General features: G+C 37.6%; 1 protein-coding gene across 1 annotated transcript; it reads right to left on the bottom strand.

The window, feature by feature from the left end:
* Window positions 1-22784: 22784 nt before the first annotated feature.
* Window positions 22785-26822, bottom strand: NPBWR2 (neuropeptides B and W receptor 2). The gene is made up of 2 exons (XM_044090396.1): window positions 26556-26822; window positions 22785-25712 (listed from the first exon to the last, which is right to left on the bottom strand). The coding sequence occupies exon 2, from the start codon at window positions 25404-25406 to the stop codon at window positions 24387-24389; it is 1020 nt and encodes a 339-aa protein (XP_043946331.1). The 5' UTR covers window positions 25407-25712; window positions 26556-26822; the 3' UTR covers window positions 22785-24386.
* Between the last annotated feature and the right edge of the window lie 358 nt (window positions 26823-27180).

Here is a 27180-nt window from a genome sequence, read left to right as displayed (position 1 = left end):
ACAAACCAATTAGTTAAAACTACAAGCAAAAACCTAGCCAAAGCTAAAGTTGTCACTGTGTGATACCTTAAACCTCCTGTAACAGAGGCCCATGGGATTTATGCAAAAGACCTCTTAAGGACATCGAGGGTTTCAGCTATATGGCTTCTGAATGTCCATGACTGTTTACTTCTTCCTTTCTAAGTCTTTATGGACAGATTCAGGCCAACAAAGTCAGTAGCTGTGGACATACACATTTCAGCCTTCTTATGACCTTCTTACCACAGCCTAAGTGGACTGTTTGGCTATACTCTAAAAACACAGAATCTTTAAACCCAGCTGGTGTCCATAACCATTAAGGTGTCTGAAAAAGAGTAAATGGACTCACTTTTTTCATTGGGTCATGGTCCATGGCTAGATGCCTTCAGCGCTCCAGTTCCACGTAGAATAAAATTCTTGTACCAAATCTATGACACTGGTCTGAGTTATTTGCCTGTTAAAGTACATCTGTCAGCAACTTCTCATTTCCATTGAGAAGCAAACTAAGTGTAAAACATATCCCAAAACATGACGTATCCATCCCTTTAGCCCTCTTCCAGGATACACATATATTTATTTAATTCTATTTGTTAAGTGGCATAGCACACTGAATCACATAGATGAGTTTCAGGTTCAGTCCGGTGGCACATAAATACAAGAAAGCATTAAGTATCCAGCATTGGAGAAAAGAATGAATATGCCTTCTCATGCATAAAAGTAAGCCATTCTGTTTTCTTTTATATCCAGGCACTATCATCCTCTGAAAGGAAGCTATAGCCTCTGAAAGTACGGTCAAGGTGAATTGCATTCAGTTAGTGTAACACTGTATTATTTATGTATTCCTTTATGTAAATCTATTGATTTATTTAGGTATTCAGTGTACAGTTCAGAAAAGAAATATGTCCACCGGTCACTACCCATTTAAAAGCCATGCTATTCACATGTTGTACAATAAACTAAGGGCATGGATCTGCTTTATGCAACTGCAAAGAATGTTAATCAATATGCTGTCTCATATTTATACATACCTCGTTGGTTTTCCTTCTCTCTCGCTATAAATGTATCTGACACAGAATTTTATTGCATCATTAGTGCCAAGGTTCTAATATTGATCATTTTTGCCATTAAGTCATGATTTGAATCTATATTTTAATCTAGAAATAGGTTTGTTTCCCTGAAAACCAAGCTGAACTCTTAGCCCTAATGCATACCTCTCATTCTTTGTTAGTGTCAGATATACACTGTATACTGGAGAAGGTGGTCTGGAATGGCACCCTGGTCCTCAGACACCTTCTCCTTCATCACAAAAATATTAATAAATAGATTTAGATGGCATTGTGATTAGATTTAGACAGTATTGGGGTGCAGTTCTATAGTACTTCATTGTCCAGTTCATTTTCTGGCTGAGCTGCTTTCTATTCTGTGTCTGTATGTCCCCCTATGTCAGCATGGATTTTTGCTGGGTGATTCTGTTTTTTCCCACATCTAAAGACATTCTGTAAGTGAACTGGAAATCCTCCAAACTGCCTATAAATATGCATGCTGTGAGTGAATGAATGGGTGAGCTATTGGTTGAAGTGTAAGTGAGTCAGCGAGTGTGCATATGCATATGTTGTGTGACAGGTTAGAGCCCCATTTAAGATTAGTCCACAGCCTTGCAGCCACTGAGAGCCAGGACAGGAGTTGGCTTCTTACTGACAATAAATAAGACAAGTACAGTATGATAAGTGTGTTAACAGAGAATAAATGAACAGTGTGTGGTCTTCATATCTGACTGCTGCTGCTGCTGGTAGATAAGGTACATCACATAAACATCAGAAATGCTTACCATACATCAGCCTTTTACTAAACCCTTAACCTATTCCTTTAGTCTGACCTCATCATTTGCTTTTCTGTTTTGCTACTTTTAAAACTAGTCATTTTCTTAATATGCAATGATTCTTTATTTTGCTCAGTTAATTTCAATAAAATCCCCACAGTCAATAAAGCTTGTATAGAAATCCACAAGCAGCAGAATTTCAGTTGCTGGTCTTAGTATAAGTAAATCTAATAATAATAATAATAATAACAATAATAATAATCATCATAATAATCATAATAATGATGATGAGGTTACCAGCAACAGTGCTACTAAAAGTAACAGTAAAAGGACCGGTAACATAACAGGAATACTAAAAGTAATAGTAATACTAAAAGTAACACTAAAAGGACCGGTAACATAACAGGAATACTAAACGTAATAGTAATACTAAAAGTAACAGTAAAAGGACCAGTAACATAACAGGAATACTAAAAGTAATAGTGCTACTAAAAGTAACAGTAAAAGGACCGGTAACATAACAGGAATACTAAAAGTTATAGTAATACTAAAAGTAACAGTAAAAGGACCGGTAACATAACAGGAATACTAAAAGTAATAGTAATACTAAAAGTAACAGTAAAAGGACTGGTAATATAACAGGATTACTAAAAGTCATAGCGACAGTAATAGTAATGGGACCAGTAATAGTAATACTAAAAGTAACAGTAAAAGGACCGGTAACATAACAGGAATACTAAAAGTAATAGTAATACTAAAAGTAACAGTAAAAGGACCGGTAACATAACAGGAATACTAAAAGTAATAGTAATACTAAAAGTAACAGTAAAAGGACTGGAAACATAACAGGAATACTAAAAGTAATAGTAATACTAAAAGTAACAGTAAAAGGGCCGGTAACATAACAGGAATACTAAAAGTAATAGTGACAGTAATAGTAATGGGACCAGTAATAGTAATACTAAAAGTAACAGTAAAAGGACCGGTAACATAACAGGAATACTAAAAGTAATAGTAATACTAAAAGTAACAGTAAAAGGACCGGTAACATAGCAGGAATACTAAAAGTAATAGTAATACTAAAATTAACAGTAAAAGGGCCGGTAACATAACAGGAATACTAAAAGTAATAGTAATACTAAAAGTAACAGTAAAAGGACCAGTAACATAACAGGAATACTAAAAGTAATAGTAATACTAAAAGTAACAGTAAAAGGACCGGTAACATAACAGGAATACTAAAAGTAATAGTAATACTAAAAGTAACAGTAAAAGGACCGGTAACATAACAGGAATACTAAAAGTAATAGTAATACTAAAAGTAACAGTAAAAGGACTGGTAACATAACAGGAATACTAAAAGTAATAGTAATACTAAAATTAACAGTAAAAGGACCGGTAACATAACAGGAATACTAAAAGTAATAGTAATACTAAAAGTAACAGTAAAAGGACCAGTAACATAACAGGAATACTAAAAGTCATAGTAATACTGAAAGTAACAGTAAAAGGACTGGTAACATAACAGGAGTACTAAAAGTAATAGTAATACTAAAAGTAACAGTAAAAGGACCGGTAACCTAAGAGGAATACTAAAAGTAATAGCGACAGTAATAGTAATGGGACCAGTAACAGTAATACTAAAAGTAATAGTAATACTTGCAGGCTTTTGTTCTAAGTACTTGTTACACTGTATTTCTTAAATGTATACATCTGAAGTACAGTCAGCACAAAGGTCATATTTTCATTATCATATGCCCTGTCAAAGATAGTGGAAAAAGTATTTTCTAGTCAAACGACATATTCTAAAATGCAGAGAAAAGCATAACTGAGTAACAGTAAGCACACATAAAATGATTTGTGCTTTACATTTTTGTGATTTTATTTTATCTGTAGATGCAAACTGTGGCATTATAACAAGTGAAATACAGAGGTACAATTGAACATCAGATCTGCATGTTACTGCTAGTGTTCTGGGCTTTCCAAGCTGATATAAAGTAAGGCCAGTTATGTGAAGCTAATCAGCCTGTACCCCCACACATGACAAAACACCCCTTTTTACTGTTTTTGTGAACTAGCAGATTTGATGACATAACCCAGCCACTAGGGATGCACAAGCCAGTGCATTACTTTGTGCCGGTCCCAAGCCTGGATAAATGGGGAGGGTTGCATCAAGAAGAGCATCAGGCGTAAAACATTTGCCAAATGATATATGCGGATGACAGTACAGATTTACATACCGGATTGGTTGAGGTCCGGGTTAACAATGACTGCCGCCAGTACTGTTATCCAACAAGAGTGGAGGGGGATGTACACAGGTGGATTATATTTTATGCATGAGGGCCAGTTTGAATGAGACTGGGAATTGTAAAGTGGTGACAGGGGAAAGTATAGTTAGGCAGCATAGAATGGTGGTCTGTAGGATGACGTTGGTGATCAAGAACAGGAGGAATGTGAGGGAAGCACCAAGGATCAAATGGTGGAAATTGAAAAAGGGTGATTGTGAGGTGGAGTTCAAGGAAAAGTTAAGGCAGGCACTGAGAGGCAGTGAAGAGTTACCGAATAGCTGGGTAACTACAGCAGAGTTGGTAAGGGAGACGGCTAGAAAGGTGCTTGGTGTGACATCTGGACATAGGAAGGAGGACAAGGAGACCTAGTGGTGGAATAAGGAAGTACAGGAAAGTACACAGAGGAAGAAGCTGGCGAAGAAGAAGTGGCATTGTCAGAGAGTTGAAGAAAGTAGACAGCAGTATAAGAAGATGAGGTGCATGGCAAAGAGAGAGGTGGTGAAGGCTAAGGATAAGGCATATGGAGAGTTGTATGAAAGGTTGGACACTAAGGAAGGAGAAAAGGACCTGTACTGATTGGCTAGACAGAGGGACCGAGCTGGGAAAGATGTGCAGCAGGTAAAGGTGATAAAGGATAATGAGGGAAATGTACTCACAAGTGAGGAGAGTGTATTGAGCAGATGGAAAGAGTACTTTGAGGGGCTGATGAATTAAGAGAATGAGAGGAAGAGAAGGTTGGATGATGTGGGGATAGTGAATCAGGAAGTGCAACAGATTAGCAAGGAGGAAGTAAGGATAGCTATAAAGAGGATGAAGAATGGAAAGGCTGTTGTTCCAGATGACATACCTGTGGAAACATGAAGGTGTTTAGGAGAAATGGCAGTGGAGTTTTTAACCATATTGTTTAGTGAAATTTTGGAAAGTGAGAGGATGCCTGAGGAGTGGAGAAAATGTATTTTGGCACCGATTTTTAAGAATAAGGGTGATTGTGCAGAGCTGTAGTAACTACAGAGGGATAAAATTGATCAGTCACAACATGAAGTTATGGGAAAGAGTAGTGGAAGCTAGGTTAAGAAGGAACATGATGATTAGTGATCAGCAGTATGGTTTCAATGCCAGGAAAGAGCACTACAGATGTGATGTTGATGGAGAAGTACAGAGAAATTCGGAAGGAGTTGCATTGTGTCTTTGTGGACTTAGAGAAAGCATATGACAGGGTACCCAGAGATGAGTTGTGGTATTGTATGAGGAAGCCGGGAGTGGGAGAGAAGTATGTAAGATTGGTACATGATATGTACAAGGGTAGTGTGACAGTGATGAGGTCTGCGGTGGGAGTGACGGATGCATTTAAGGTGGAGGTTGGATTACATCAAGGATCAGCTCTGAGCCTTTTCTTATTTGTAATGGTGATGGACAGGTTGATAGACAAGATCAGACAGGAGTCCCTGTGGACAATTATGTTTTCAGATGACATTGTGATCTGTAGTGAGAGTAGAGAGCAGGTTGAGAGGTGGAGATATGCTCTAGAGAGGAGAGGAATGAAGGTCAGCAAGACCAAGACAGAATATATGTAGGTGAATGAGAGGAAGGATAGAGGAATGGTGAGGATGCAGGGAGTAGAGTTGGCAATGGTGGATGAGTTTAAATACTTGGTATCAACAGTTCAAAGTAACAGTGAGTGTGAAAAAGAGGTGAAGAACAAAGTACAGGCAGGACGGAGTGGGTGGAGAAGAGTGTCAGGAGTGATTTGTGACAGACGAGTACCTGAAAAAGTGAAAGGGAAGGTCTACAAGAGGGTAGTGAGACCAGCTATGTTATATGGATTGGAGACAGTGGCATTGACAAAAAGACAGGAGTCAGAGCTTGACGTGGCCGAGCTGAAGATGTTAAGATTTGCACTGGGTGTGACGAGGATAGACAGGATTAGGAATAAGTATATTAGAGGGTCAGCTCAGGTTGGACGGTTTGGAGACAAAGCCAGAGAGGCAAGATTACATTGGTTTGGACATGTGCTGAGGATGGATAATGGGTATATTGGGAAAAAATGCTAAGGATGAAGCTTCTAGGTAACAGGAAAAGAGGAAGGCCTAAGATAAGGTTTATGGATGTGGTGAGAGAGGACATGCAGGTAGTTGGTGTGACAGAGCAAGATGCAGAGGACAGGAAGAAATGGAAACAGATGATCCACTGTGGCAACCCATAATGGGAACAGCCAGAAGAGAAGAAGAAGTATATCTGATGACATAGTCATAAGTAATAATCCCACTTGTATCTTGATAATTCAGATTTAGCCTTGCTGAATGAGAGGGACAAACATGACTGAATAACATCCAATTTCATGTTTAGCAGACTAGTCTTGTTTTCCTATAACTGTTTGTTGTACTTCCATCATTTTCTTGTAATTCTAGAGTAAAAGCATAATAAAAGAAAAAGAATTGTAGCAACCTGTAACTACATAACAGTTGCACATGCTATACTGTACCTCTATGAATGCAAACAGAAAAAAACCCATGACGTTGTTATACATAACACTTCAGTAAAATCATTAGAAATAATGTCATTCTTAAGGCTGGGTGCTGTGGAATTCCACACTTCATGGAGACATGATGTCTGTAGATCAGTTCAAAAATGAAGACTAGTGTTTAAAGTGAAAACCACTGTGGACTTACAAAGTGATCGGTGCCCAAACGACAGTACAATTATAACACAAGACAGTATGACTGAAACAAAGGTAGTACAAATGTAACAAAATTCAGTAAAGTTGTAACAACCCAGGGAGTGAAAGACTGTCATTATGAAGAGAATGACTTAAACTTCCTCTGCCTGTATCTGTCTTTAAGCTCTCTACTTTTTATAACTTCTTAATTTCTTACTTAATTAAGTCCTTAATTTATGTGGCAAAGACAGTGGCAATGCTGTTTAGATTCGGGCAGAACTTTTATCATTTTATTTGTTCTGTACTGTGTGTGGTTTCTGTTAGTGTAAAAAGCAATGTTTCCCACTATTTTACATATCACGTCTACTAAAACGAGCACTTTTAAGATGTGCGCTTTTACTCAGGGCTTCTTTTATAACCTGCGTGATTGTGTCTGGCATAGCTTAAGGGTTGTTTCTTCTTAAAGCTTGATAAATCCACCAAAAAGTACAGCAAATGTTTGTATAAAAAGATTTTCTGACAGTGGAAGGGAAATTCGTGACAATATGCATAGTTATTTTCATGGTTTTCATCCATGTTGCTCAATAAAACAATAAGGTCAAGTTGTGGATGACATATGCAGTGACTTACAGACTACATACAAGTGTCATCACTTGTAAAGTACGTCTTTTTCAATATTAGAATAGTACATTATGCAACATGACATGCCCCTTACTAAAAGCAACCTTTGGCCACAGTTTGAACATATCAGCATAAACACTGGCTAAGTGTATTACATGCTATACACAATACCCCTCAAACTGTTACAGCAAGAAATCTGGACAAAGCCATATATAAAAGTGGGACAAAGGCCCAAAAATAAGAACAATTTTTAAATATTGCTCTTACAAACATTGATTGTTGATAGAATTACATGTTTTATGTTAGCATGACTTTTCTGAAGGGTATGAAGTCTGAAACTCAAATGTCTGTCATTATTTTCTAACTTCAGTCTTTAATAATTTGCCAATAATTTGCCAGAAAAACAGAATTTTATGAAAAATGGATGAAAATATGTCGCACAAAATCTGTACATTCTTTGAAAATCTGTACATTTGAGAGGTATGCTGTTTACTGCATGCCTGTTTCTCACAGGATGGCAAAAAATAAAACTGTGACAACTTCCATCCAGTGCAGATGTACCAGGTACAAATTCCAGCAGTCTCAGAGGTGACAGATGAATTACAACAACTTTCATCTGCATCTGGGTAGCACTGAGTAGAGGTTACTACCACAATACCACTTTATAAAAGCATGCAAAATGCCCCTTTCTTACTCTTGATATAAGTAAAGTAACCCAAGATCCCTTATGATCTGCTCAACTTGACTCATCCCTGTTCATGTTAATAACAACATTTATAATCTCTGTCAGAAATCCTCTTCTTTTGGAGATGATCTGCCATCTGGTCATGTGATTAATGTATCCTTTATGGTGATTAAAATATCCTTCATGGTGAAGACTTGTTTTCTGCCTCCTTAAGTGGTTGCAAGAGTACCGGTAGTGCTAATGCTTTCCTTCTGGGCATAATGAACCTACATCTAACTTCCACCTTCCCCAAAAAGATCTGTTTTATTTATGTGATCAGAGTATCCTGGAGTCAGAGTCATTTTTCCATCTTGTATATGAGCCTATTTGCAGAGTGACTCGTTGTTTCCAGCAGTGTCTGGATGCAGGTCTGAGAGTCACAGTGTCTTTACCACTTGCTAGGATATTCAGTAAGCACTTAAATTGTATGCAGTCCGCACATCATCACTGTTTAGCCAACAGTTACTTGGGCAGCTAAAGGGTAAAACAACCTTATAACTGACTTTGACTGGAAAACTAGGAAAGTTATTATCCACAGAATAAAGTATTGTGTTCCATACTGGAATGAGGCAAAGTAATGCTGACAGATACGTAAAGAGTCCGCTGTAAAGACAGCCAAAGCAAACAAGTGCAATGCACTTCTAAGTGCATATTGACATTTTCATATTTGCTTGCCTTCTGTAGGTCTGACAAACATACATAGAAGAAAAAAATAAAACTCCTGCAGTATCGGCACTGTGCACTGTGTCATTCACTACTGGAATGTCAGCACATGTAATGTTTTATTTCTGTATTAATCTTGCGATATCAGTTCTTAACAGAACAGAACATTCTAAGACGTGTCTTGCCTTTCCTGCTGTTCTCTACAAATTCTCTTTGACACAAATTTGAGTCACATAAGCTGTCCAAGAGAGACATATTTGTTGGCTATGTTATGTACAGTATCCTGTGGACAGAAAGTGTTTTAATGGTTTACTATCATAATATCAATGAACAAAACAATTTCCAATTAAGACACTGAACCACAACCACAAAAATGCCACAAATCACAATGTCAAATCAGCTGAAGGAATTCAGCTGATTTGACATTAAAATCGAACACATCAGGTGATGTCTGTGTAGGAGGGTAGAAACACTAAACTCCTGCATCTAACATCATGTTTTTGCAGAGGGGCAAGCCTCCCCCCCACACACCTTGCTGACTATATATTCCAGCTCCAGGATTTCACTACAGTGAGGAAAGGGATGAATTTCACAAACCGCAGTGTACCGTGATCTTTGACAGTAGTTCGTGTTCATATCAGCGAATGCACAGTGCACTCGCTGATATGAACTTTCAACAAGAAGATGTTCAGCAAGATGGACATTTGAAAATTCAGTGTTCGAGTATTCCATCTGTGGACAATCTCCATTCATGAATTTCATGATAAACTGTTTTAACACCAAGAAACATAAAGTAGGTATACTGACAAGGATATTACACAGTTTGTCTGATTCATATGAACCTGATCAATATGTACTTTTATGGTGAAATGGAGAAGGACTGCCATGTTTTACAACTATACAGGAGTGGATGTTGTGTACTATTTATCTAAATAGGGTTATGGAGGCCTCTGTTTGAAAATAAGAACCTAGAGACTAATTGCCAGCTACTGTAAGTGCATGGATGGTTTTTGCTGTGGAAGATAATTGAGTATTTCTGCTTTTGGCATGCAGCAGCCTACATGTGGCATAATACAACACAGAGCTCAGTAGCCAAGTCTGCTACTTAAGGAGATCTTAACCCAGAAAGGTGCTGCGTACTGTATGTATTAGATGCAGGAATTATGTAGCCCATTTTTGTGCATTGCTGGCCAGAAAATGTAGTTTTAGAGTTGTTTCAAAATGTCAAAATGCAGATCAAATCCCTGAATATCAGCTACAAAGATTAAAACAGTACTTAGCCTCAGAAAACATGTGATTAGTTGGGAGAATGCCATGTCAGCCCCATCTTGAAATAATACATTTCAGTTCAGTACCAGGGCCAGCTAATGATTGCCTAACTATTGCCCCTCCTACAGGCACATATGCAGCCACATAAAAACGCATATCTAGGCACTGTTATACACAATCTTCATGCCAAGAAACACCTCATCAGTACAGACATGTTTCTTTTATTACTGCGGACAGCTAGTACTCTCAGTTACTGACTGACGCCCTACACAAACACTCAGGCAAAACATCAGACGCACACTAACTCATAACACTACACAGACAGGCTGACCATGAGGGTGAAAGTTTTGTACCCAGGTCATTGCTCTTTTGTAGTTGTATATATTCTCTAATTAAATGTTTTCAAGTTTCCTTCACTCCAATTCTACTTTCATTTTTGTAACAGACTCTTGCTTTGTAAAATTCTTTTGTTCCTTTTTAGAACAAATCTGCAGTACCATTTTGAAGAGTTTTGAAAAACAGACCATGTTTTTAAAAGCCTAGTAATTGTATGCTAGCACCAGTAAGAAGCCTTTATAACTGAATGCAGGAGCTTAAAATTAGATTTGCCTTTTGAAAATTAAATTATGGGACCATTTTTTTCTTCTGGATTATTGTGTTACTGCTTTTAAGTTGAACAAAAGGATTTAAATGCACCTTAAGTAATAGTCTGGCTCTGCCTGCCACGTTACTGCTGCCGTCCTGAACACGCAATCCGCTTATAGTCTTCCTCTTGTTTTATGTTGCAGTAAAGGATGCATGCACATAGACACTGACAGACAGGACAGCTGTTGACAATAAACCCCCCTCAATCTACTGTGCCACTCTTTACATGACAAACCGTAATGGGCACTATTACATCATAGTTAGGGATAAAACACCGCTTTTCCCATCCCACACTGAGACTACAAAGAAATGAATATATTATCTATCATTAAAGTGGCTTTATAAGGAGTGTAAGAGTGACTGATGCAAAAATCATTTGCATCCAAAATTGCTGTTATCATTTTTGTCTGATTCATAGATATTTTTGTAAAGTAAGAAGAAAAATCTGAGCACACTGGGATATAATACATGCATTTTGACTATACTTGGATTGCACTTTCCCTACCTGTGCTACACTCAGGTGTGCTATCTTACTAATAGTTGGATTACACTTTCCCTACCTGTGCTACACTCAGGTGTGCTATCTTACTAATACTTGGATTACACTTTCCCTACCTGTGCTACACTCAGGTGTGCTATCTTACTAATACTTGGATTACACTTTCCCTACCTGTGCTACACTCAGGTGTGCTATCTTACTAATACTTGGATTACACTTTCCCTACCTGTGCTACACTCAGGTGTGCTATCTTACTAATACCTGGATTACACTTTCCCTACCTTTGCTACACTCAGGTGCTCTATCTTACTAATACTTGGATTACACTTTCCCTACCTGTGCTACACTCAGGTGTGCTATCTTACTAATACTTGGATTACACTTTCCCTACCTTTGCTACACTCAGGTGTGCTATCTTACTAATACTTGGATTATACTTTCCCTACTTGTGCTACACTCAGATGTGCTATCTTACAAATACTTGGATTACACTTTCCCTACCTGTGCTACACTCAGGTGTACTATCTTACTAATACTTGGATTACACTTTCCCTACCTGTGCTACACTCAGCTGTGCTATCTTACTAATACTTGGATTACACTTTCCCTACCTGTGCTACACTCAGGTGTGCTATCTTACTAATCCTGCTTACACTCAGGTGTGCTATCTTACTAATACTTGGATGCAGCTGTGCTATCTTACTAATACTTGGATTACACTTTCCCTACCTGTGCTACACTCAGGTGTGCTATCTTACTAATAGTTGGATTACACTTTCCCTACCTGTGCTACACTCAGGTGTGCTATCTTACTAATACTTGGATTACACTTTCCCTACCTGTGCTACACTCAGGTGTACTATCTTACTAATACTTGGATTACACTTTCCCTACCTTTGCTACACTCAGGTGTGCTATCTTACTAATACTTGGATTACACTTTCCCTACCTTTGCTACACTCAGGTGTGCTATCTTACTAATACTTGGATTACACTTTCACTACCTGTGCTACACTCAGGTGTGCTATCTTACTAATACTTGGATTACACTTTCCCTACCTGTGCTACACTCAGGTGTGCTATCTTACTAATACTTGGATTACACTTTCCCTACCTGTGCTACACTCAGGTGTGCTATCTTACTAATACTTGGATTACACTTTCCCTACCTTTGCTACACTCAGGTGTGCTATCTTACTAATACTTGGATTACACTTTCCCTACCTTTGCTGCACTCAGGTGTGCTATCTTACTAATACTTGGATTATACTTTCCCTACCTTTACTACAATCAGGTGTGCTATCTTACTAATACTTGGATTACACTTTCCCTACCTGTGCTACACTCAGCTGTGCTATCTTACTAATACTTGGATTACACTTTCCCTACCTTTGCTACACTCAGCTGTGCTATCTTACTAATACTTGGATTACACTTTCCCTACCTTTGCTACACTCAGGTGTGCTATCTTACTAATACTTGGATTACACTTTCCCTACCTTTGCTACACTCAGGTGTGCTATCTTACTAATACTTGGATTACACTTTCCCTACCTTTCTAACACTTAGGTGTGCTATCTTACTAATACTTGGATTACACTTTCCCTACCTGTGCTACACTGATGTGTGCTATCTTACTAATACTTGGATTACACTTTCCCTACCTTTGCTACACTCAGGTGTGCTATCTTACTAATACTTGGATTACACTTTCCCTACTTGTGCTACACTCAGGTGTGCTATCTTACTAATACTTGGATTACACTTTCCCTAGCTTTGCTACACTCAGGTGTGCTATCTTACTAATACTTGGATTACACTTTCCCTACCTTTGCTACACTCAGGTATGCTATCTTACTAATACTTGGATTACACTTTCCCTACCTGTGCTACACTCAGGTGTGCTATCTTACTAATACTTGGATTATACTTTCCCTACCTTTGCTACAATCAGGTGTGCTATCTTACTAATACTTGGATTACACTTTCCCTATGTTTCCTACACTCAGGTGTGCTATCTTACTAATACTTGGATTACACTTTCCCTACCTTTGCTACACTTAGGTGTGTTATCTTACTAATACTTGGATTACACTTTCCCTACCTGTGCTACACTCAGGTGTGCTATCTTACTAATACTTGGATTACACTTTCCCTACCTTTGCTACACTCAGCTGTGCTATCTTACTAATACTTGGATTACACTTTCCCTACGTTTCCTACACTCAGGTGTGCTATCTTACTAATACTTGGATTACACTTTCCCTACCTTTGCTGCACTGAGGTGTGCTATCTTACTAATACTTGGATTACACTTTCCCTACCTGTGCTACACTCAGGTGTGCTATCTTACTAATACTTGGATTACACTTTCCCTACCTTTGCTACACTTAGGTGTGCTATCTTACTAATACTTGGATTACACTTTCCCTACCTGTGCTACACTCAGGTGCTCTATCTTACTAATACTTGGACTACACTTTCCCTACCTTTGCTACACTCAGGTGTGCTATCTTACTAATACTTGGATTACACTTTCCCTACCTTTGCTACACTCAGGTGTGCTATCTTACTAATACTTGGATTACACTTTCACTACCTTTGCTACACTTAGGTGTGCTATCTTACTAATACTTGGATTACACTTTCACTACCTTTGCTACACTTAGGTGTGCTATCTTACTAATACTTGGATTACACTTTCCCTACCTTTTCTACACTCGGGTATGCTTTCTTACTAGATCTCTGTTGGATAGCAGTCAATTTACTTTTGTTAAATCCCCACCCCCCAACATTTATTTCTCTTTCAGTCAGAGAACAGTCAGTTTTAGTTGTTGTCAAACCACCAGTTAACCTTGGCTACCTGAATGGTGAATTACTTAACATTTGCTATTTGTTTATGCTGATTCCAAATGAGCTCTCAGCTTAGATACATGAGCAAGCTTGGCTGATGACATCTTGGTAGCCTGAGTAATACAGCAGCTCGGTATGTTTTATTCAAATATCCATTATAAAAATGGGAAATTTTATTTTAATAAAAGTAAAGGTCACTGTTTCTTTGATTAGACTACAGTGACTGTAAACCACAATGACAGCTTAGAAATGACTCATACTTTATAAAGTCATTTGATATGTCCCCAAAGAAATCAGATATATGCAGCAAGTTTGATACCTTTGAAAGGCAGTATAGGCAAAATAATAGTGTAATACAGAAAACAGGAGGTATTTATTAACAATATGTGTGCCAAATGAGATGACACTTTTAGGAGTATATGCTTCCTCTTTAATGATGTGTTTCACTCCTAATGTGTTGTAACAAAAAGTGTGCTACCTTCAAATAGTGCAGAAATCTGCAACAAGTATGATTATCTCCAGGAGTGAAAGGAGGAATGAGCAAACATTTATTAACGTAATCTAAATGGTCTAAAGAAAGGTACTTCGGATTTACAACAGAGTAGGGTGACATATACAGCAATCTAAAATACAGCAGAATATTCTGGTATTCTCCAAGCACTTGAGTCCCAAGTCCTTGAAGAGTACTGCCCTAAACAAGGGTCTTGAGGGTCTTGTAGCTCGGGGAGGTGGTGGAAGTACGGATTAGGGCAATGGTCAGGAAGGAGGGTTTAGGTTTAGGGACAGGGTAAGGGAATTTTAGGTTTAGGGAGGGGGAAGGGAGTTTTAGGGTCAGGGAGAGGGAAGGGAATCTTAGGTTAGGAATGCTGAAGGATGTTGTAGAGTTAGCGTTAGAACTCCAAACTGGAGAACCAAAGGCTGTGAGAAACTTGTTATTGTTGTAACAATGTTACACTCCTTAGAGGTAGAAAAAGAAATTAGAAAATTATGTATTTTAAGCATGAACTTGTATTACATATAGAAAGGTTAACTACAGATAATTAATAATAATAATAATAATAATAATAATAATAATAATACCAACAATAATAATAATAATAAAAGTAATAATAACAATTATAATAATAACAATAATAATAACAATAATAACAATAAAATAATAATAATAATAACAATAACAATAATAACAACAATAATAATGTGAGTAATAATAACCACATTAATAATAATAACAATAATAATAATAATAATAACAATAATAATAATAATGATAAAAATAATAATAATAATAACAATAATAATACTAATAATAATAATACTACTCCTATTACTACTACTAATAATAATAATAATAATAACAATAAAATAATAATAATAATAATAATAATAATAATAATAATGACAACAATAACAATAATAATAATAACAATAATAATAATAATAATGATAACAATAACTATAATAATAACAATAATAATAACAATAATAATAATAATAACAACAATAATAATAACAATAATAATAATAACAATAATAATAATAATAATAATAATAATAATAATAATAATAATAATAATAATAATAATAATAATAACAATAATAACAATAATAATAATAACAACAATAATAATAATAATAACAATAATAATAACAACAATAATAATAATAATAATAATAACAATAATAACAATAAAAATAATAATAATAATAATAATAATAATAATAATAATAACAATAATAATAATGACAACAATAACAACAATAATAATAATAACAATAATAATAATAAGTAATCCTGTGAATAGATTCAACCAGAGTAAATTTCAAATAATCTGTAAGGGAGTTGATTTCATCAAAGAAAATATTCAATTCACTCTAGTGTATTAAGTACCGGGCAAATGTTTCTCTAAACTTTACTGTGAAACATGAGTTTTGTACAAAATGCAGCTACTTTAAGCCCTAATACAGACAACTTAAGTTTTAACAGTATAGAAAATACCTGAAATGGTTAGGTGATTTGAAACCATATGTTCTTAGGGTAATATGAACTGTAATGGCAAAAACAAAACTAATATTGAAGTGAATATGTCTGAGAAAATGCTTAAACCATAATATCAGATAAATAACAAAACTGTCGAAGATGTAATAGAATGTCAGAATACACCTAAACAGATCAACATACCAGAATATCAAATATATGAACAAAGTTATGAATGCGAAGTTTGTGAGAGTGCACTTGACTATATGATAAATCAGACAAGTATTATTCAAGTGAATCTAAAAAGAGGGCAAGAAAGCATTTTAACAATCAACATGCATAAGAAGGTTATCTGCTTGTACAGAAATGAATCTGGCCCGATTAAATTATTTTTCTTTTGAAAACTGGCATATGACACAAAAAGAAGGAATTGTCTGGCTCTGATATTTATAGTGGCTTGATAAACTGAATAGTGATATTGAACAAAGACTGGCCCGAAATAAAGAGGTGCTTAACAGTCTGTCATTTGCAGGGATTAAAAAAGGCCTAATGACAGTTAAGCAAAGGTTAATGCAGACTCAGAGAAACTGCAAAGAGTATTATATACCAAGTGATGAGAAGAACATGAAAGCAAAACTTTGTGATCTGAGGTGCAGACTTGCTTACAACAATCAAAGGTAGCCCAATGCGTGTAGGCAGGCCATAATAAAGAACAAAGAGGTCTATGAAAGTTGTAAGAGTTAAAGTTAGAAAAGCAAAACACTGTTGGAGTGACCTGTGAAACATATCTCTCACCCTTCACTCTCCGAAATGTGGAAGATTCCCTCTCATGATCTGCAACAAATGGGCAAAATGTGGAGCACATATTAACAGCTTATTAGCAGCATTAGCTTCAAGCTGTCAGGATGGTTTGTTACTTTATAATTAATATGATTCAGAATTATTCACTATAGATATTAACTAAAAATGTTCTTAACAATAAATCTGTGACAGGAGCAAAGACTTTTTAAGATTCCAGATCAGGAAAGTTCCACGCAAAGAGGTGCACTTTAGAGATATGCTGTGAAATTAGACAACTATAGTGAGGGAATTATTCCAAAGCTTGTGGAGTTTAAAACTGAAGCTAAATCTCTAATTCATAATAAAAGTATAAACTATTGGTATGCCTGGGGAATGAGACGCGTTTGGAATGTTATTGGATGAAGGAAGTAATCCATGTTCAGGTACATTTTGTCACACAGGTTTAACACGTTGACGTTTTTCTTTACTTTCTTTTTTTGCCACAGTCAGACTATTTTCAAACAGGAAACGTATGACAGTTAGGCTGCACAGACCTTACATACAAACCATCTATTATGTGCACAAATGACTTATGTCTGATCCAGAATCATTAAGTGAGGGCAGCAAAGACAGACAGTTAAAGTCTGAAATATACATTGGTAATGAAAGGGAACCACGAATGAGAATATGAACAGACCTGTGAAGTTGCACTGTAAACAAACAAAGGGCTTTAAGAATAGGCCTGAGTCCACACAGTACAAGGGAAAACGTAAGATAAACAAAAATATAGCTGCTACAAAAATAAAAAATGTGATCAGACAAAGAAAGTGGAGCTACTCTTTTTTTTATCTACTACAAAGTCTGTGAAGCAAAAACACTTTGCCCAGAAGAACCTGCCATGTTATGTGCAAGACCAAAGTGGTGCTTCTGCTTGACAGAAGAATAAAAATAATGTTGCTGATCTCCTACAATAAGAAATGCAACTATTGTACAGAAGGTATAAAGTGATCTCTATGGTGAAAGACCTGGAGACTCAGTCTCTTACACATGCTTGCACATGAATGTGGACACTTGTGCAGAGACACACACATGCATACATAATATAAACGCACACAAACACTCATGCATACATACACACAAACACACAGGCATACACATACACAGACACAAATGTGAACACACACACACACAGACACAGACATAGATGAACACACACAAACACATTTACACACATGGTCATACATGCAAACACAAACACAAACACACACGAATGCACATCATACACAACATGCATGCAAACACTCAGACACACACACACACACACACACACACACACACACACACACACACACACACACACACACACACACGCACACACGTCTGATGGTCATTCCATCATTCTCCAGTACTCATATTATCCAGCTATTTGCATGAGATCCAAAGCCTATGTAAACACAAAGTGGGCACAAGGCAAATACAATTATTTTGGATTTGGATACCAGTCTCTCACAGGGTATATTTTAATTCTTATGATTAGTGAGCAAGAAGGTGGCCTGCAGACCACAGTAAGTACAAGCATAAGGCTTGTTTTTCAGTTTCCAGCTGAACAGAAATGGCATTTTAGCAAATCAAATAGAATCACCCAGCTCATCTGTCTGCTGTTAGAATGATGTCAGCCTAAGTCACTCCTGTGTAACGCTGAGTACTATGGTCTGAAATGTGGAGAAGGTATGTGTTGAACTGATTAGATCCGGTTTTTAAAGAATATGAAATACCTAATTGTGATAACGTATAAACAGACTAAAAGACACAACAATTATATGCAAGAGAGTCAGCAATGACACATAGCAGACAGAGCTTTCAGACTGCCACCTGGTGATGGACTTTAGCAAACTACTTTGGAAATAACAAATGGGGTGAGCTAATTAGTCAGGGATGACCACTCTGAAAGAGGGGTGCTTGCAGGCTTTGTCAAAGAGACAAACAGGGAGAGAGAAAGATAATGAAGTTAAGGCAATCAAGGGCGGATGCATTCAAACCGGAGAAAGGTCAAAGGTCATCCAGGGAAATCTATAATGTTGACAGTGAAGACTTGAACATAGAACCTAAAGCTACTGGAAGAGAAAGAAGCAGCTGTGTGCCAGGGGCTATAATATGTTTACTCAAAAACATAGTCATCAACTGTTGCTAAATATAGCAGAATGCAGATAAAACATGGCCTATTATTTTCTCATTCTGCTGAATATTTTAAGACTCAGAGGGGCTAAAATCTGACTTTGATTAGTTATGATGTAATCATATCTGAGTTATGAGATCAGGAGATCTTCACTTCTGTTCCCTTAAATATATCTTTGAATATAGTGAATTCCAATTCACTCAGCAAACGACTGGTGTAAAGTTACAAGGCACAGTTAAAGTTGTTGCTAGCTTTAACCTGACAAAATGATTGAAGTCTTCAACAAGGCAAAAATTAATAAAGTTTTTTGTAGAGGGGAAGGCCCCTGTACCCTCTGTGTTGGATTCACCCTCAAACATTTCTTTTAATTAAATATAGTGTCTTCATAGTCAAATGGCCCGATAGAATAGAGAAAAAAACACTACTAAGAAATACGTTAGTAATGATTTTTAATAACAAAGACAATTCATTGAGTTAAAATGGTGAATTAAGTTGAAACCTCATCCACTTAACACTCTTCAACTAGTCTGTATTATATATGGTTATGTAGCACAGTTCGTAAGTCATATCAGTCATCACTACACCATTAATGAATTATTTGCCATCCATATAAATCATGGTTTCTCTGACTTGGTCATAATAAGCTTCCTAAAAATTATTTTTCAGCCTCTTAGATATCAGGAAAGCGCTTTTGGCCTGTATGTAAAAAGAATGCAGATGCTACAATGTACAGATTCATAGCACCTGAACTTGAACTGATTCATACCAAATACCCCTGTACAGATTCACACCAACTGCCCCTGTACCAATTCATACCAAATAACTCTGTACAGATTCATACGAACTGCGACTGTACTGATAGACATCAAATACCCCTGCACAGATTCATATCAACTACCCTTGTGCTGATTCATACCAGCTGCCCCACCCCAACACACACTTGACACAATCAAGACTTTGTTTTACCATACAATCAAGATTTTGCTGATTTGTAGTCATCAACACCTGTGTGTATATTGTCTGTCTGCCTTTAATCTGATTATACATACAGTGTTTAAAAAGACTCCATTTTCAGACTTGCTTGGAACTAACCTGAAAAAAGATCCAACCCTTCCAAGGAATATAGTCATTAGCATTTCAAAAACATTTATCTAGAGAGAACATTTCTTTGGCATCATAATATCTGCATAACTTTAAAATGAAGTTTCCTTGAGTTCCAAGCCTATCAATTTCTTCACAATCCTGGCATGAGTTTAGACCCTTATGGATTATCTGCCTCATACACAGACCCATAACACTCATATGTGCCAAATGTGTTGACCCCATGTGCATGCAAGTGAGAGAGTTATAACAACTGAGTAACAGCTATGGTGTGTGCTGTTGTTTTTCAAAGGAGGGCACCTTTAACTGTATACCCACTTGCTTCACATTTCTTAGCAATAATGGTTTTTGTGTTCAGCTCTTGAGCTACATAACAGACAAACAGGACTTTGAAAAATTCTTAGTGTAAATGACTCAAACTCACTGTATTGTTTTTTTTTCCATGCTGAAAATGAATGGTAGGATTCCACATCTTGTAGAGCTTAGAATAAATCTATTTTATTGTAAAACGTCCTTCTGCTAATTTTCATTTTCACTCTGCAACTTCTCTTGCTGTTTTATTTTTATTTTTTTGGAGTACAGGTATCTTTCAGGGCCTGATTCTCTGGTGGCTGGTGACTGATGACAACTGTGTGTGGATAAAAAGGAACAAAGATACACTCACAATACACAGATGCCCCTTCTGCTGTACTACATCACCTCCACCAAGTGGGAATCCAAAAGCACTCTTAGTAACTCTAACCTGGGAATATATGCTGGTATATTTCCTGCTTATTTCAGTGCTGAACAGGGGATAAAAAAATCCGTCTAGTACACACTAAGACGTAGTTTCCTGGACCACCATATAGGACTTTTGGATGTAAATACCCAGACACTATCCAAGTAATTCTGACTTCATGCATGTACACTTCACAGTGCAATAGATATGGCTAACTATGCTACCACTACTCCTGCAGTATGGCTAACTATGCTAACACTACTGCTGCAGTACAGCTAACTATGCTACCACTACTCCTGCAGTATGGCTAACTATGCCAAGACTACTGCTGCAGTATAGCTAACTATGCTAGCACTACTGCTGCAGTATGGCTAACTATGCTACCACTATTGCTGCAGTATGGCTAACTATGTTAACACTACTGCTGCAGTATGGCTAACTATGCTAACACTACTGGTGCAGTATAGCTAACTATGCTAGCACTACTGCTGCAGTATGGCTAACTATGCTACCACTATTGCTGCAGTATGGCTAACTATGTTAACACTACTGCTGCAGTATGGCTAACTATGCTAACACTACTGGTGCAGTATGGCTAACTATGCTAACACTACTGCTGCAGTATAGCTAACTATGCTACCACTACTACTGCAGTATGGCTAACTATGCTATCACAACTGCTGCAGTATGGCTAACTATGTTAACACTACTGCTGCAGTATGGCTAACTATGCTAACACTACCGCTACAGTATGGCTTACTATGCTACCACTACTGCTGCAGTACGGCTAACTATGCTAACACTACTGCTGCAGTATGGCTAACTATGCTACCACTACTGCTGCAGTATGGCTAACTATGCTAACACAACTGCTGCAGTATGGCTAACTATGCTAACACTACTGCTGCAGTATAGCTAACTATGCTAACACAACTGCTGCAGTATGGCTAACTATGCTACCACTACTGCTGCAGTATGGCTAACTATGCTGCCACTACTGCTGCAGTATGGCTAATTATGCTACCACTACTGCTGCAATATGGCTAACTATGCTAACACAACTGCTGCAGTATGGCTAACTATGCTAACACTACTGCTGCAGACATGGGGTCCGTTTCTTTATATATTCCTCATGAAGTGTTCCTGTCTAATTCATTCCACCTCGTGTATTTGTTCAGCACTGATGTCCAGCCCCTGCCCAAAATGTAAGTCACCAGCAGCAGAAGAATAATCCTATAAACACAGTGGTTATAGTGATTGCTAATTTTTAAATCAGTACCATGATTAAAAATATTTTTCAGTTATAATTTGCAAGAAGCAGTTTGTGCCTTACAATCTTTTTTAGATACTCTTTGTGACTTTCTCCTCTAATGGATGTTGTCTGCATTTCTCCCATTCCCAAGACTGTCACAGCTTTCTGGAATATATAGATATATATATATCTATATCTATATATATATATATATATATATATATATATATATATAGAGAGAGAGAGAGAAGAAATGCAGACACACACACGTGTGCACACGCGCACGTGCACATGCATGTACACACTGTCTCACACATACACACATGCACACAAAAACACATGGGTGGTCGCTCACACGCATGTGTGTGCATGCATGTATTTAACATGTGTAGAATGCTAGACCAGCTTTACTTCTTCCTGCCTGCTCTTATTTAGTCATGTTAGATGATTGCACCACTTCAGAGAATGACACTCACAGCACCTCATTCCTGACAAGGGACTAGGAGAGGTGGTTGCATGATTACATGATTACCTTTCAAAACTTGTATCCGTAAATAACAAACTGAAGGTCAAAGGAGCAAAGCTGATTTAACTGGAAAATATATTTCAGTTTGTTAACTCTTAAATTAATTGATTCAAAATTAGCTATTTTTGGTACTGAAATAAAGAAGAGACTAGTCACAAAATAAACCCAGAACAAGTGCACTGCAGAAGTGCTGTAAACTCTGATAAAATGCATTTATTTCTGCCGTCTCCATAAACATATTTTAGGCATCATGTCTTAATGCCATCAGTGTTTGACTAATGATAATATCCATGTTTTTGAAGCATATGTTTTAAATGTGCCTGATAAATTAGAAAAAAAAACAGCACAGCACATGTTATGTATTAGAATAAGAATTTCCTAATACTAACTGTATTCATTCAGAAGAACTCACTCCAGGGATTTCACTTTAATGTAGATAGGTATACACAAAATAATTCATGACGCTCAGTTTAACATTTATAGGCACCATATGCTGTCCAGGCAAAAGTGTGACCTACAGGCACATACCATGATTATTAGCCATCTTTGAAAACAGTGTGAGAATAAACTTTGCTAAACACTGCTTTCTGGTGTGCATAACAGTGTGTTACATGATTTTAGACCATGGGTATATCTGTGGTAAGAAGAAGCATATATAAAGTTCTCAAAGATGTATCTAGATCTGCAAAGAAAACCATTGTATACAGAGCAGAAAATTAATTCTGTCACTAGTTATTTGATTGAAAAGTTCACAACATGGAAAGATTTTCTGTGCAGGGCAGGTGTCATGCTTTAATTATGTATCATAGCCTAGCAGGCAAAAGAATATGTGCTGGTTGATATGACTAGAAGAGGGATGATTTTGCCTGCTAGTCTCATATTCTTACTTATACTTGTTTTAGAGATTCATATATCATCTTAGTTGTGATTTATACTGCATTTTCACACAGTGCTTCTCTGGTGTAATATAAAGGAAATGTATGTCTCGTTTTGTTTGCAAGTAGCAGGCATATTTTCAAATGATGGGTATATTTGCTAGTAGTTGTACTTTTATCTGTGTACCCTTTCTAATGTATTGCTTTAGTTTTGTCTTCCATATTATGTCATGCAAATGGAGAAATGGGAGAAGAGCTAACTAACAAATAACAAAACATTCAGAAACCTCCAATGCGCTTTAGATATTTTACATTATGATGGGGTATTAGGTTAGAGTGGAAGTCTCAAGAAAAATGAAAAGGCACTGCCATTGTTCCAACCAGCCTCATTATCCTAATCTTCAGTAAATCACAAAATACTTTCCTATCTGTCACACCCCATTTGACAATTGTCTCACAGCACTAACAATGAAAGTAGCCTTGTATATGAGTTATGCACTAAACCCACTTTAGCAAGGGCTCCCCATGTGAGGTATGGGTCCCTAATTCAGGTTTGAAATGCACCTGACAAATCAAACAGAACAGGACTGTCCTAATGTCTAGGTGTCAGTGTTACTACCTTCAAAACAGGTCACAACTATTACCAGCTCTGTTGTTAGTTGAGTTCAACAGATGGCGACAGAGGAGCTGTAATAAGCAAAAGAAAAAATGTGCAGAGAAGATAGCGTGTGTCTTCAAACCTTTCGCTCTTGTGAAAACATCAAAGCCTTTATAATTGTTTGTGCACTTAAATATGTATGTGCACAGATAAATGGATGCAGAAACACTGAATTAAATCTAAAACTGAAACGTCACTTTGGCGGAACAGGGAAAATGTACTGACTGATGCTTTTCATCTGATTAGCTTGACTTGCAGCGAAGTTTATCAAGTAGCTCGACACTCCAACATTTTGCGAAAACTTTTCCTAAAGTTGTCATCCAGGAAAGCGTAGAGGAAAGGGTTCAGACAAGAGTTTGCATAACTGAGGCTGGTGATGAAGTAAGAGATTCCAATGACCAGGGGAGTCTGGGGTAGGTCAGTAGTCAACGCCACTATGTTAGCCAAGTGGAATGGGGTCCAGCACAAAAGACACACAGCCAAAACAATAAACACCATGACTGTCACCTTCTTCTTGGCTTTGTCCAGTGCCTTGGCGTTGGAGTTGAGACGCATGTTTCTCAGTTTGTAGAGCATAACAGTATATAAAATGCAGATGGTGGAAACAGGAATAGCAAATGCTAGAATAAGAGTATATATCCTACTGGCCCTGAACCAGAACTTCTCGGGTCTGGGGAAGTTTAGTCCGCAACTCTTCATGTCCATGCCATTGGTATAGACTTCTGCAAAGACTGTGAAGGGTAAAACAATTACAGTGACCAGCAGCCAGACGCAGAGGCTGACAATTTTGGCCGCTCGGTACGTACGGTGAGGCATCCTCTTGGAGCGCACAGTAGCCATAACTACCAGATACCTGTCAGCGCTCATCACAGTCAAGAAGTAGATGCTGGAAAAGATGTTGTAGTGGTCTATGGAGAGGATGACCTTGCACAGGACTTGTCCAAAGGGCCAGTAATGTAACAGGTGTTCGGCGATGTTAATGGGCAATACCAAGGTGAATAGGTCGTCAGCAATGGCGAGATTCAGGATGAACATGTTAGTGACCGTCTTCATCTTCGGGGCTTTTAAGATCACATATATGATGGCGGTGTTGCCTGTGAGACCTACGGCACAGATAACGGAATAGATAACCGGCAGGAGGAAGTACAAGTTTGGAGGTCCCTCTAATATAGTGTAATTGGCGCCGCTGTCGTTGGAGACGGTAAAGGCATCCTCCTCACAAGGTGGCGAGGTGGTGGCATCATTGCACGATCTGGGCACACCATCCCGGCTGGATGTGTTCTCCATGGTTACCTGCCACTCAGCCTGGGAAATTGTAGGAACTTAACTTCTGCTTGGAGCAATCATCTCAAGCACCAAGACAGACCAGACCGATAATGAACGGGAATGCGCAGCTCTCCAAACAAAGCTACGGGTTGTTTAACCACGGGTGCTGCTGTGATTGATAATATCAATAGTTGCAGATATCGACTGTGTCACTTTACTGAAGAAAAGCAGAGCATTCAATGTCTCCTAATGTCAGTAATAATGTGGGGTTTATTTTCCAGGAAGCTGCTTTCTCCGGGCTTGTTCCTTTGGCTTTATGCGCTGCTCCTAAAAGTAATGAAAGAACTGCGATCAGAGTGATCCTGAAAGCACAAGTACAAAATTCCCCTACACACACACACACACACACACACACACACACACACACACCTACCTCTTAACATTTTAGTGCATGAAATCTGAAGAGAGCCTAAAATGAGATGGGTGGAGGTGGAGGGCAAAATATTGCACAGTGGTCTTATAAGCTTAGAAAGCTGCTAGAATAACATGATTTGTGTTAGCATGCATTTTCTGAAGGAGTAGAATTCTGAAACTCAAAAATCTGTCATTACTTCGCGACTTCAATCCTCAATGATTTGCCAGAAAAACATATATTTTATGAGGAACAAACCAAAGTAGGAGGCAAAATGTGGACAGTCATTCTGTGAAAATATGAACAGTTGAGAGGTATCACACACACACACACACACACACACACACACACACACACTCACACACCTTAGTTGGCTTCCCTTGTTCTCCACTTTTACCTTTACTTTTCAAACTGTGCGTTGAAACAATATTGCAAAGGAACCAATTGCTACACAAACTCAATTTTTAGCCAACGTTTACAGTAATAAAAGTAAAAATTAACACATTTACTCCTCATACTTCGTATATATTCATTTCGGAGGCTCTTAATCGGTTCTTCTGCCCTTCTCAAATTATGTCTTAATTTGCAATCGATTGCAACAACCTGTAACATGCATCTAACCTTTCAGCATATCGGAAGCTGATAGAATTGCTTAAAGCATCATGTGTACTGCAGTTGTTATGCCTAGAGAGGTCACTTTAGAGGTGATCAGATTTCCATCAATATATAATGAATATCTGTAGCGCTGAAGTCCTTACCTTTGGAAACACAGAAATAAGAAATCCCCTTCTAATGTTATTTGCCGGGCTTTCCTGGCACCTCTCACTTTGCAGCTTCCATTCCACACTAAATAGACCAAGAAGGCTCGGCCACTGCCAAGAGCTGATGCTGACGTGGTCTGCACATACGTGGGTGGGGGAAGGTGTGGGCCACTTACATTTTCATTTACTTGGAAGTAAAATGCCTCAGAAAGCAATTCAGCATAGGCTGTCCCTATCAACACACGCTGACTATAGCTATTAAGAGCATTTTTTTCTGCATGATGCAGATGGCACTACAAAGAAAAATCAATTGGACTTAGTGCAGAAAATTACCCACCAAATTCATAAAGCACTATTGCAGCCCAGTTGTGCACTGATAGCTGTAAAAAGGTTATGTTTATTTCTCCTGCCAGCTGCAAAATGTGTCATCGCACACACACGCACCTTAGGTAGTGCAGATAGGACACATATCACGTGGACCAGTGATATAATTAAATGTGGTTATTAAGTACGTTTATTTTATTCTGAAGCCCGGAATCCCATGTTGCAAAAATTAACACCCTACTGCCTATAATTAATTTGCCTTATTTCCCTCTCCAGCAGAGGTCCTCCTATAAAATAT

This window comes from Protopterus annectens, chromosome 12.part0 (genome assembly GCF_019279795.1).
Source record: "Protopterus annectens isolate FY-2018-M chromosome 12.part0, PAN1.0, whole genome shotgun sequence".
NCBI lineage: Eukaryota > Metazoa > Chordata > Ceratodontiformes > Protopteridae > Protopterus > Protopterus annectens.
Note: the sequence above shows the minus strand (reverse complement) of the source record. Positions and strands in the feature narration are given on the sequence as shown.